Here is a 14,520-nt window from a genome sequence, read left to right as displayed (position 1 = left end):
CGACCTTGGCTAATGGCTCCAGACGGACGAATTAATTGATGGTTTCCACTTACAACCGTATGGTCACTGCAGTAACGGATCCTTCATGAACTCAACCAGTCATCATCGTCTCAGAGGATTTGTGACATCAGAGCTAAACTGTACATCAGCTTGGAGATAACTGCTTTCTATTTGCCTCACACTACCCATTTCACATAGGCTAAACTATAATCATATCCACATTTGGGACCTTAAAGTGCATGACGAGAAAATAAGTTCACATTGCTCTTCCTCTTAGACGGACCTGATGGAATTGCCAAGGAACATCGAATTTTTCCTTAACTCTGTGTTAAGTTCAATCATAACTTAGACCTGTATGTCGGTCAGGCCTTTCATAGCTATGTTTTTGACAACATACATTTTGAAAAGAACCTTTACATATACCTTCACTTTTGCAATAACAACTGCTTTGCCAAAACCCACCATTGATTCAGAAAGATCCAAAGGACTCTCCAACCGTACGTTCCACCTATCCTCTCTCAAGCCGCCGCAGCGCCCCCTCGCGTGATCCTCGGTTCTGGTTCGCAGGCACCACGGTCCGTCATCACGACTCTACAAGACCCGTTGCTCCGACTGAATAATGAGTCAAATATCGCCGAGGATCTGCTAATCGTATTCGCCAGGATGGACCGTTATCGAGCTGTTTTATGTGGTCTGCCCTAGACCCTGCCCTGCTGCTGCCGCGGGTAACGGAACTTTTATGCGGTTGTGATGAGGGACCCTCACCACCATAAAGATGACAATGAAACAGGGGACAGATTAGAGAAATGGCTTCTGATTACCGGGTGTAAATTTACTGTAAATGAACTTGCAGTTTTTGCCAGTGAAAGAAATTTAGGTGACAGAAATTGCGTTGCGCTTTTTTTAAAGTATTTATTTTTTGTTTTTGTAAAATATCTACAGTATTTATTTGTTGTCTTTTATATGTCGTCAATATATTATAAAAACATACCATTGAGCTGTTGTACTTATTTGGAAGAAAGCACAACTAATGTTTTATTATGTTTTAATGTAAAGTATATAATTCAATATTTGAAGTAAACAAGTTTAAGAAGCATTCATATAAAGGTTTTGCCTCAAAATTCAATGCTCGAAGCAAACACCCAAGTTTAAGAAACATTAATGGCTCCCTTTGTACACCTTAATAAGGTTCTCGATTACAATCGAGTTTCAGTATTTTGAATGTAAGTTCTGATAGAATATTTTAATTCTTGACAGATCGCTTGAATTCAATAACACGTCTTCAAGGTTCAATATACGAACGAAGAATATATATGATCTAAGAATTTGAATGCATATGCAGCAATATTGTTTCTGAGAGAACGCTTGCACTTTAACGCAAGGCAACGTCGTGTAGCAAGCGTTGCTTCAAGGCCGTTGTTTCCCCATTTAATTCATTATTGGCCTATTGATCACGTTCACCTGCCCTTTCAAACCGTTGTTGCTAGCCCGGGCCTGCCTAATGCTTTCAACAGGCTAGTTTTAGAAAGACAGGTGTGATAATTAGTGTTGATCAAGACAAAATACAGTAAAAGTGGTCTCAAGTGTGGGTCATTTCAGAGTGTAGCGTTTCATAATATTAGGGACCTTCGAATTTCAAATTAAATCAAATTTTCTTACAAAAGAAACTAGAAGTGAAATAGGGCGAAAATTTGTAAAGTGCATTTTGTTGAAGCATGTTTTGCAAACTATTTCGTACAACTAATGGAGGAAAAATAGGATACTCAAAATATACCCAACCGAGTTACGAGTACGATTAACTATATTTAAGTTCTAGGAAATATTCTGTGATTATCAAGTTAACACATTTACTACCTGAGGTTACACTGGTTTTGTATAGTGACAACACCAAAATTAATTAATTGCCGCCTATCAGCCAAATCGTTTAGTATATAAAAGGGCAACTCATTGATGTGAATGATCAAGTGTATGTTAGATTATTAGATGTTGCATTCCATTCTAACTCAAACGTTTCGTTGTTCAAATGAAACAATCCTACTCTTGGACAGAATGGATCGTATCCAAAGCTGTTCATTTGGAGCTCACACAACTAAAATTTCAAATCTGATAAACAATTTATGGCCCGATTGAATCTCTTAACTCAACATAGTCTGAGTCACGTTTCGGGTGTTTGAAGGTTCCACGATAGACGATCTCACACCATGTCCGGCCGTCCTCTAACATTGTATGATCACGATTACCATCGTGTCAGACCAGTTTATTCTGAGCTCGGTTACACAATATTGCTCGGTGTCACGAATTCCTGCCCAGAAGCCATTTCTTCTTATCCCTCGGTTATCTTGCCAAAACAATAATCACGAAGCGGTTCCTATACGGAACGTGACTTAGGATGCGCTAATTTCTAACCGCCTCCAGATTGGTTTTGGTGTGAGTATGACCATCTATTTCGTTCTTGACCTTTGCCGTATTGTCTGAGCAGTATCTAGTCGAAGGATCCAATTTGTCTTAAAACTAAATCGGTTTGTTTGTTTCCAGACTCTATCCGTTAACGGAATTGGCTAATTACATTAAGTTTGTTTTGTCTTTATTTTTTCTGTTAGCAAAAAATCAGTATTTGTGTTAAAGAGATTTCTTGTTTGTATACACATATAAACTAAAAATGTTAGTCTTTATCTGATAAAACGGGAGTGTAAGCTATACAAATGAGGTGGACGAACTCGCCATGGTAGGGGTGGTATCCATATTTTCGATCTTTCACTCCCAAGCTTGATGAAAGTGTCTAGCAGAGTCTTACGATAGCCCTGAGTCTTAGCAGTCTTACGAAAACTGACATTTCCGCCCTTACAGACCCGATGATAAGCACATTCATGAAGCACAATCAAAATGGTAAATACTTATATGCTTACTTTCACGGTTCAATCGGTAACAGTGAAAGTTGTAGAAAAAAGGTTACAAAATATCCTCGAATTACGCCAGACACAGGCGGACAACTGACGGTGGTGGCTGAAACAATGAGAGAACGTTCCGACTTCCTGCCAGCCGCCTGGTCGTCGCGCGCCATGGTTGATGCGCCCGGGATCCGTCAAGGTCCCCAAACAAAGGATAGGGTTCCAGCGGTCAATGCGATTCGTGAGGTCGGCGGATGTGTCTAGTTGAGATTGGCTGGGAGTTGTGATGCATCACTGACCTGTTTGGAGATGTGCTCAAAAATCATCTTGGAATACCCCAAGGTACTGTACTGATACTGACCTAGAAATTTTCAATGAATGCAACAATTGTGTCAATTTCTATTGTTTTTCCAAGAAGATTTTTTATATACTGACCATACCATATTTAATACTGAAAATCTTCATTGTTCTGGAATGTTCCCCATAAGAATTCTGTATGAAAGGAAAATTAATTCTACAGCCAGATGTGTTTTGTAATGTGTGATGTACTCGTAGTATAGTGGATGTATTGTAACAGTAATTAGTCTTAAGATTCTTTTCAATAATCTTCGTGAAATATCCTAAAGCTCAACTCTTCATTATATTATATATCTACAACAATATCCTTGCTTTGTAAGGTATTCAGGTTTTATTAGTTGCTTAGAGATTGTTCTTGTACTGAATAATTCGTTAAAACATCTTAGTGCTTCAAAATGTTTCACTGTAAAATACTACTGGAGCGGAAATTACATTTTTATATCTGGATACATAACACCTTTCCGATGTACATCGTTGGGTTTAAGTATTGATCAGTGCTTAATAGGAACTGAAATATGATGTTAAGTTTTATAGAATCGGCTTTATTCCAACAAAACATATCCTCCTGACAATAATCATCTGAAGGACGTTGTTTTAGTGCTAGACAGTTCATATTGGCTTTTACGAGTAAGACTTTCACAGATTTCTCCACCGAGAGCGGCAATTTTCTTCTGTTTATCCTCAGCCAAGTATGTGTAATATACATTGGGCAAGGTCTGCAGCGAGCGATGTTTCTAATAAACATCTATCACTATAAATAAAACATTCAACAACCTGTTTGCGAATTAATTGGCGGCGGGCGGTGATCTCAAACTAACGGTACAGGGGTGCCAACCAAAGCTGCGCAGAGTTGCTTCGGCCTGTTTTCTTGGACGGGTGCCAGGAGAAAGGAGTAAGCTTTTTGCAACGGTTGGCGGATGTTAGCAGCAGTGGTGACGCGATAACGGTAACGTACCTGGTTGAGTGCACAACGAAAAGTTCACGGGCCCTGTATTTCTTACAACTTTAAATTCTTGTCATAAAAGCCTTTCGCGATTTCTCGAGAAGTAACTGTCTCGTAAAACTCTGAAGCAATTACCGATTAGCGGTGCAGTAAACGTCAAACAATACCAAAATTGCTTAGGTACAATTACTTACAATAATATGTACTTAGTATGTCACATAACGTGGCCCGTAAGAAACTTCGTTGAGGTACATGCAAAATGTTAAATGTACAATTCATCTACAGCCAGTTAGACTGGCCATTATACAGAATAGAAAATTTAGATACATTCATTAGATACAAATGAAAAGTCATACGTACTTCTTAAAGGTGTATTCTAATTTTGATACATTACAATCCTACGTCTTCCATCTTTAAAACCAAATTTTGTCTTAGTTGTTCAGGAAGTCCATCATCAATATAGCAGCCGACAGAATAGTTTTCTTGTAGGCAGTAACAAACCATATTAGGGAATCCAGTATTCTCTCTATGCTATCATACATTGCAGTATTTTTATGTTAGTAATTTTGCAGTACAACTTTAACCGAGTAAATTTTAAAGTTCTAGGATTTCTTGGTTTCTATGGCTATAATAGGTATCCAAATTTATTGTTCCTGTCTAACAATGCTACTATTACATTACGGTTATAGCATAGTAATGTATAATTTATGAATAATCTATGTAGCGATTTCAATTCTGAACAAATTTGTATCTAATAGAATAAAAGAAAACAAGAAAAACACTATGAGTAATATTACTTCCTTTAGAACCAGAAATAAAGAGAATAATATAAGAGAAAATAAAGTACGATGTCGGTTCAATACCGCAGACCTGTAAAAATATTCGCTAATTTATTATTTAACATCGAATAACATGTTAATGTACTTCAACATTGCTCACAGTTACATATAGTTTATACAAGTTTGTTCACAATTAAATTTCCTGAGCGATTCATTTACAGGTTGTATGCTTTTACTAGTTTAATTTTAGATCTCAGCTTGAGTGTAATGCCAAACATGCCAAGGGCCTAAGTAAAACTGAGTACCCTGGAATTTGTTTTATTCAACTTGCAGATCATAAAAATAATAAATCACAAATATTGGTGTGTAATTTTAACTATGGGAATTTTTATTTAGATGCATTTCACTCCAGAATTTAACATCTATGCATCATCTTTCTCCATCTCTAACTAACTCTTAAACTTTTTATGTTTTCTCGTAGGAGATTCAAAATGAAACTATCCAAACTCTTTGTGACTAAATGATGGAATCAGTTCAACTTGTCGAGTACTTTGGTACTTGTCCATAATTAATATCCCAAACTTCAAATATATGCACGCAAACTGAGGATGATAAACGAACACGTAGCTAATAAGGATACTCCAAATAGGTTAACAGAGTGCCAAATCGCTGTAACACTAAATGTCTGTGTTTTGATCAACGATATAGTATTATATTATTGTAAGGATGACAAAACACTTCAGGTTGACATATGAGGCAGCTCTGATTTTTTATTATTCTGAAGTATTTATTAAACAAGTCGTTATTTAACCATAGCACAGTACTGGCTAAAACACTCTAACCATGTATGTACCAGTTGCAAATAAAGAACAACCAAACCAACGCCAATACTGGATTGAAAACTCAGTGGTTGGCTGTATCCGAATATAGAAGACATTGTATTTGTATGATTCCTTAAAATTCTTCTCTCAAGGTAATTCTTCTCACAACGATAGGTGATAGATCTTGGCGACTATGGTGTGACCGGGAGTTCCACTTGGATCAGAACTAGTTCCTTCTCTATTTCTGTAACGTTAGATGCATCTACAAACCATTTCCACTCCGCTGATCCTCAGAGCCTGCAGCGACCACGGCGGCGTCCGCACGCACTCATTACCATCCCCGCTAATTTCATTTCCGTGCCGTCGACATCGTCCGAGGATACGTCCTCTGAGTGACGACGCGGTTGTCTCGGACAGCTGGGCACGGTAACCCGACTCCGACTATCTGATGAGACGAGCCAACAATATGAGTCCGCCGCCATTTAATTCGCACTCGACTAGCGGCTGCCGCGCCGCACCGCGGTTCTTCTTCTCGTGATTTATTCGCCTTTGTTTTGTCACCGAGTTTGCTCAAATTGCTCGGCCGTTGTTGCGGCAATTTACGGCGAACCCCGGCGATAAATATGGAATACCGTCTGTTTCCAGTGGAGTGTGACCATAATGTTCCGCACTGCGGTTATTATACATGGTTGTCGGTGTCTGGTGCGAAATACCGCACCTGCGCAGTACGTTCACCGCAGTTTGCGCTACCAGATTATTAATTGGACATTTATATATGCCGTGTAAGGACTGTTGGGTAATTCCACAAGCCTCTGCAACCTGTAACTCTTTAATTCACTTAGTTGTAGCGCCGGATCCACGGATGTAATGGTTGGAATAGTGGAATTGTGTATCCATCTTTCTTCTACCAGTTGTGTGCAACATCAAAGCATTAGGGTATTCAGATAAGAAAAGAAAGTTCAGTAGGCTATAACACAGTCATGGACTGTCCTTTGTTACCACTAGTGGATTGTATAGAGATAGCCCTTATTACTACAGTATAATGTCATACTGTACAGGGATTTTAGCAGATATCGCAATGCTTAAACCTATAATTTAACTTTAATTCGTACAAAATATTGTTGTGAGTTCCAAATTGTGTCAGCTGCTATTTTTTTAAAGGAGTAAACGAATCTAGGTAATGAGATATGGTGAAAAGAAATCTCACAATATATCTGAACTCAACCTCGTCAATCTTGGTGCCACCCCTAATATTCACTTGTATTAACACTGGTATTATGGTGCAAAATAAACATGACGTTGCCTTTTACATCTGGGCAAGCCAATAAATGATCAGGAGCTTGGATCGTAAATGTCGTAGGACTTAGATGGGATCGTAACTTTACTACTCCTTTTTCTACTTTACTATAAAGGATTGCGGTTGGAATATCAAACGCTATTACCAACTCTAGACGTAAGTCTGTTCTGACTGGCTAATGTTAGTAAATTACTTGTCCACAGTTGTTCCCATCTGGCAATGGCTAATATCAGGGATACCCCATAATCCCCCATGGGATCTCGACAAGAAGCTGTCCTACTCCCAAACCTACCCATTCTGAATATCCTGTAATTCCAAAAGCAGTGCAAAATACTTCAAGTGCTTGGAGGTGTACAGCTTCTTGCTTTGTAGACCATGAACGTAACATTAATTCCGAATAAGGTTAGAATTATTTACTTCATAAATGACCCGTAGCTTTGCACTATCTATTCACTACTGCGTCAGTTTAAAGACCAATCACAAGGAAGGATACAACTTACAAGTAGTAGTTCGAATTAATTAAGTCTACAATGTTGTGTACTAATACTAACATTTAAAATTTCTCTCTTCATGGAAAAGTGGAATTATCATACAGTTCACCAGACCTTGTTTGAAAAATAAAATATTCCTAAATAACGCTATGGCATCATTGATTAGACGTAGGAGGAGTACCGAAGTTCTGGTCATGTCTAGAGGCCGCGGCCGTGCAGCCAAGGGTGTCTCACAATTCACGAATAATATTCACTTATCTCCACACCTCATCTCCACTGACCTCTCTCTTTCTCCCTTCTCTCCTTCCATCCGTCCATCTCTATTACTCCCTCTACATTCATCTGCCTCCTCAACTAATTGTGGAGCGCGGGCCTTGACGCCTAATTGTGCTATGCAGATTCAAGGAGTTCCTTGTTCATAATTGTCCACTGTTCGTGACATTTTATTCGCCGGAATTACCCCATTATCCGGTTATGTAATGAAGTATGCTACCTTCGCACTAAGTGTCTGTCAAGGAAAGACGTTCCGTTGGCTTACTGTTTTGTTTTTGATAGCCTTAAGACCATTATGGACCTATGGTGTAACCGGGAGTTTCACTTGGATCAGAATTAGTTCCTTTTTTATTTCTGTAACAACATAGGCATCTACAAACCATTTCCACTTTGTTGGACCCTCAGCTTTAACATATTTTCAAATTTGGTCACAAGAGTGACAATTCACTTAACTGTTTCTTTCAAATCCAAATCATTGAAAGCTGCTTAAAACTAAATTGATTTAGTTGAAATAACATATAAACCTCATTTTATCCTAATGTTCCTCGTCCGGGCCTTTTCTTGAATAAATTAATTATTTTTCAAATTTTAACTATTGGTGCTTGCACATATCAAACTCCAAGAATACTCGGTTTGTTATGAAGATTCTTGCAACCCGAGTAGAGCTAGAAATCATTGCAAAGGAAAAGTCCAAACCACATTTTTTTGTTGCCTCCCGAGGAATCGACCCTATGCCTCGGTTGGAGAATTGCAGCCACGTGAAGGTATATTAGATAGGACGAAGAGGTTTCTTTATCTTTACAGAAAACTTGTGTTTCCTCTTCTTTTATTCCTGTACAATATGTCTTCCTTCCTGGCCGCCGCCTGTTACCTCCCCATGGACGCCCAGTGACACAGTTCGCTATCTAGCGGTCACTGGGTCTACGCCACGATCCGTACAATAACGGTCCGCGGACACATGTGGGCGGTCAATGCGAGTCATGTTTTCCTCTTCTCGTAAAACCCGAGCGTGTGAACCTGAACGTGCTCCCAGGAAATGAAAGTGGCCGCTTCGTCGTCGCCCGCGGGCGCGTGGGAGGTCGGCCCACAACGCGAATTTCGGGAGCCGGCAGTTGCAGAAACAATTATCTCTGTCAGGAATAATTTGTAATTAGCAATATTATAGTTTTCCGGCATGTTCTCATGGTGTAATTGCGCGTTAAGTTCTGTCGAGCGTAGCATTGCAAGCGCTTGCGACTGAGCAGCGGCGAGAGGTCGAGTTTCGTCAGTCCGCCCACAACTGACCAGTTGCTCAAAGTTCGCTTGGAACATTGCTTACCTTGGAACAGATAATAAATTATTGTACCAGTAATTGTTGGTCAATTACAGGTTGTTCAAATAGAGTCAATTGTATTATCTAAAAACGTCACATTCTCTTACTTCGTTTTGTAAGATGCCTATCAAGGAGAAGCTATTCAGCAAATAGTTATCCCCAAATAGGTAACCCTCCTGAGAGTCTGGACGTCCTCAATGTCTGGAGACTTCGTGCACAGTGAAACGCTAATTGTGAAGATCACTGAGGGTCAGATAACAAGGTACAACATCAATAATGGAAGCCGCTCATCCACGTGACGTCGGGGGAGTTTTTGCTCCGATGACTTGTGGCGATGTCAGGCCTATTGAAGCATGACCCTTCTATCCCTGGCCACCGCATCAGATCCGCAAGTCTATGCAAATCAGTGGGACCATCACTGGAACGCGGTCGTTCATCTTCCTCAGGCGTGCCGTCTACTGCTCATCAATTCCTATTATTCTTTGTTGAACATTTCGGTGATGAAATACATCAAAGGGTTGCTGAAATACTTCGTTATTGAATGAACAACAAAAACACTAAATTTTGGTCTTTTCAGTCAAACCTCCGCTAGGGATTGGCTTTTTATAATTTAAAATATAAAAAACGATAATACACATTCAAGACATGGGTGATACCACAGCATACAAATGCGCGTAACACAACAAAATACCGATCCACACATGTCACATCCGTAGGGAATTTTTATTTTTATTCTTTGCGTTTTGTGCATTGATTTAATTGGACTGGTTGAAGGCGGTAGTATGAGATCAGACTCCAGAGCTCAAAATGGAGGGCTTCTCGTTTTCAAGTCGATTAAGGAGGGCGGATGTCCACAACAATCCCTATGTCCAAAGACATTCTTCTATCACTTCTTTAGAATACGCAATAAAGTAAAGGGCAAGGTTCGACTTTCTCGCGTCAACCGCCATATGGTTGGCGTCAGCGTTGCGTAAATTATTGCGTAAGTAGAGGCCAGTCTTTATCTGAGACGTGAGTGGACACTCGTCATCTTTGCTCTGGTTTCCCCCTTGTCTGACGGTAATTAGCGGTCGTTGCGAGCACGTCCAGCACAACAATGTACTCGATTCCCTTCACAATCAATATATCACTTGGATTGTTCCTTGCAATTACTCCGTATCCGATAAATCTAAAGTACATTGGTTATGAATTACCTCTTTGTTTTTATCTTCTTTGGTACTATTATCTGAGTATTGAACATTCAAATTAACTATTCAACAACGAGAACTTTTTTTGAAAGATTTCCTCAAAACCTTTGATTTAGATTGCTGTTGAACTCATATGTCCACGCTAAAGCATCATCATTGCGGCAAAGAGATCTTCTGCAAGATTGGACGAGCAAATGAGCAAAGTAAATTAGACTTCAACGTCCATTTTAAATGCTAACACCGGGTACTAAGATTGTATCTTGTTGCAATGGGGAATGACATCACTTCCAAGAGTAAAGGAAAGATCATTATGGAAAATAGCACTTCTGCGCCGGAATTACAGAGATGGAACTCCGGCCGAGGATCAGGTGTCAGTAAGTCAGTGAGGTGCTGCTGCACAGTTACCTGCAAAATGACGGTATTGATGTCAGTGGGGCCATGACTGGACAGGCTGCAGCGGTATAGCACACAGCGGCGTCAGGCAGAGTCAGAGCTCACCCACGGCCGAGGTATGTGCAGGAAAGTAGGACGGCATTATGTATGCAGACGGCATACACAGAACTGCATCTTTTTGTCTCCAGCCTCCAACATACTCCACATTGTTTCACTTTTACTCTGTCCTCTTCTACATGTCCGCTGTTGAATAAACCTGTCCCTTCTTTGATGGTTTATTTTTGGCTGTAGTTCGTAAGAAAAATCTTTTTCCTAAAAATTCGTCTCCTGTAAAAAAATATTAATTGCACATTTATCATAAACTGTAAGGCATACTTAATGGCTCCTCGCTTTTGAATTCGTCCTTTTTGTGTACTTGTGTTTTTGAACGTTTTATATAGTAAAATCTATTTTAACTATGACACTACAAGTAGTACTCTATGAGTAACGTGGGTATTATATTCTGTAGCCTCTCTCAGCATGATCATTGTAGTCAGAAAATATTGATTTTGGAATTGTTTAGATTACTATCATTAATGTTTACTAGCAATGCAATCTTGCGTGAAATAATAACATGCACATCCTTACATACAGTTTGCACATTGCCGCGGAATGCGTGTCATCCACGTGTTGTGCGATGGACGGAGCGGCTGTGGTGGTGGTGGTGAGGGCTGGGAAGAACTTGCACGTCCCGTCAGATTGTAGGCCTACTCTGCTCCTTAATTAAGTGTCGCATCACGACTCCACTCTTCGATGACATCGCCATGTTTATTAACCGTCCTTTGTCTAGGAGGAACACCCTCGATCTCGCGTCGGCCAGTCACGAGTCTGCCGCCTCCGCAAGGGCAATGTCTTTCAGGATGACCTCTGCCAGATAGTGAGACAGCGTCTGACCGCATCTGAAGCCATTGATTAATTTCTGATTTGCAATACTACCAACATATTTTTGGACCATTAAAACTCCTTTTGTCGTCACTTGCATTAGCTCTATTTTAAAAATATGCTGCCTTATCTACTTAAGTTACTGTAACAAGTCTCCAATTCATCCTTCTGTTATCTAATCCGTTTTTCTCTTTTGTTTCAGGTACATGCTCAAGGCGGTATAGGTTTTGGAATTAGGAAAGAAATATTCTTTTTAAATTTAGAAGACGGTTATTTCGGGTGTCAAGTGAACGAGTCGACGGATGTCCTCCAACTCTACGAACTGTCGAGGATATGTGATGGAACACCGGACTGCTACAGAGGATCCGACGAACTCCGGAGGGAACTCAAATGCACGAGTGAGTAAATCCTATTTCTTATGAATTTTAAGGAGCAAAGACGTACGGTTATTGGAAGCGATGAAAGCAGCGACATCACTTAACACTTAAAGAGTTCCATTGGAATGTTGAAACGTTTGGAGTTGTCACCAACTTCTCAGAACCGGACGATTACCTGGTCAAATCACGTGATTCCTCCGATAGGCCTTCCATCTAGAGTCCAAAAGCCTCCCGTCCATTCCAATCAGCTTCCCGCCTTTTCCAGGGAATCCTCCATCCTCCTGTGGTCTCCAATTAAAGCTCATTCCTGGGAACAATAGAGCATTACCGGGACCGTTCACCGTCTATGGTCTCGTGAGTCAACCAGCGTTTACCTTCTCGAGAGAAGTAAAAATGACACCTTCAGCTAGGCAATTACGGGAAAACTCAATTCTATCAAGTTGCACCGCAATATTCCAACAGTTGTTGGCATTAAAAACTAATTCGCGGTTCAGAAAATAGACTTTGGACCCGCTGCCATTCTAACAGCTGAGAAAAACAGGAAGGTCGAGATTTATAGCACAATTTTATTGTTGGTGCAGAAGCGGTTCTTGACCTTTAAGGTCAAGAGTTCAAACACCCAACTGAATGCAGACGCTAATTGCATGTTAAACGGTTGCTAAAATTCGCATTCGGATTTGAAGGTGTACCTATCACTGAACGTTATGACGTTGAAGAAAGATAGCAAACTGTATATACTCGTATGTCATCAAATGTACGCAGAAGGACATAACTTTTTTTTAGTTACGTTTTAGTAAATAGAGTATTGAATTTACGATAACATATGGACATAACAATTTGTAAAATTTGTGGTTACAAAAAGTGGATCCGTTTGAATGTAAAACTAGCTGCATACTAATCACTCAGGATGTTACGATAGCCTTCCTTCTTCTTTTGCATCTTCCTATGTGTGTATGTTGCTAGAGTGCTTCACATTACCAACATATCAAGTATTGCACCCTATACCGTTATATCGCGCTCCTGTTGTGATTTCTTGTCTTAACTACACCAGTTAGTATTTTCTGAGGTGTGAGCAGGTAGAAATTTAAAAAAAAATTAATTCTTCCTTATATGAAGTCCTTTAACATTCTTAAGGGTTGTTATCGATTACGTTATCCTTCCGTAATTTTTTATTTCTTTGGATCCCAAATTGTTTGTGGTTTCCTGGCTGAGTCCCAGATGTACCTTATTTAAAATGTTGGAGTTGGGTAAAACTGCATAGCATTTTATGTAAAGATATTATTCACAACTATAAAACACATTACTTCTTATAATATACTATGATAAATATATAAGAATAAGTGTTTCTTATCATATTTATGAGAAATAGGTAGCCTACTCATCAATGGGTCTTTATCTTGACTTTTAGATTTTTAATGCATACAAACTGGGTTATTAAATTATATGTAAAAATTAAAATGAAATGAAATAAAATAAAATAGGAAAATCTGTTATTTTAGTATCACTGGTAGAACATAGTAAAAACAATATACAAGGGTCTAAAAATGTATTATATTAATTTATACATAATACTGAAACCGACCTAATTTACAGTTTGACTTTTATTCCAAAGTTTTTACTTCAAAAAATGCCTTATAAAAAGGTTAACTGTATTTTTTCATTTTCCATACGTAACCCTTTTCTTTTTGCCATCTGTTTTGTACTTATCACTCTGCATACACAGAAATTGTTTGGCTTTTATTAGGACTTTTATTAATAAAAAGAAAGAGATTAATATGTATTATAATAAGTGGTCTTTAAAAAAGAATTTTGGGGTCATATGCAAATACACACCACGTTCCAAAATAGGAAATTAGGTTCATAGGTAAATGCACATCACGCTGCAAAAATAGGACGTAAGCATCAAAAGTATTATAGATAAGTTCAGTATTCACTTTGGAATTCATTATAATTTATATTAGGTACCATATTTCTACCATGGGGTTCTTGTTGGTTATAAGTCTTATTTGATCTGTGACTGATTGATAATCTGCAACATCTTGGATATGATTGAAAAGACTATGAGCGACGAGAGGAAGAAGTTGTAAGAACCTAGTGAGTCAGCGCGAGAGGGAGGAAGCACGTGTGTCACCTCTGGAATACAGACTAGTCCATCAGCAGGAAGTCTAACGGACATCATTTCACTATTGTTCTCAGCAGGCGCTGTGAGGTGGGCGGGGACCAGTCATTGCTCCGTCGTCGTCGTCTCGTCCTGCGGCCACAGACGCGTATCGCACCTGCCTGCACCTGACCTGTCTGCCGATCTGGTTAATCTCTCCTAGATTTAGATTCACGGTTTAGATCACACCTGGACACACCAGTTGGTGGCACCTTTTCTGGACAGTACTCGTCGATACTTTCATAGTTCATATAATAGATACAGCAAAAATGTAAAGTCCTATAAGGTTGCCGCACCGAACTTCTATCTGCTGCCACATTTTC

At 39.4% G+C, this 14,520-nt stretch overlaps 1 protein-coding gene across 1 annotated transcript in view; it reads left to right on the top strand.

Annotated features, from left to right (window-relative positions):
• Positions 1 to 14,520, top strand: part of LOC124367525 — a 277,317-nt gene that overhangs the window by 77,646 nt on the left and 185,151 nt on the right. Inside the window, exon 3 of the mRNA XM_046824409.1 lies at positions 11,865 to 12,060. Within this exon, the coding sequence (XP_046680365.1) occupies positions 11,865 to 12,060 (196 nt within the window). The remainder of the gene's footprint in view (positions 1 to 11,864; positions 12,061 to 14,520) is intronic.

Source organism: Homalodisca vitripennis, chromosome 8, assembly GCF_021130785.1.
Source record: "Homalodisca vitripennis isolate AUS2020 chromosome 8, UT_GWSS_2.1, whole genome shotgun sequence".
Lineage (NCBI taxonomy): Eukaryota > Metazoa > Arthropoda > Insecta > Hemiptera > Cicadellidae > Homalodisca > Homalodisca vitripennis.
Note: the sequence above shows the minus strand (reverse complement) of the source record. Positions and strands in the feature narration are given on the sequence as shown.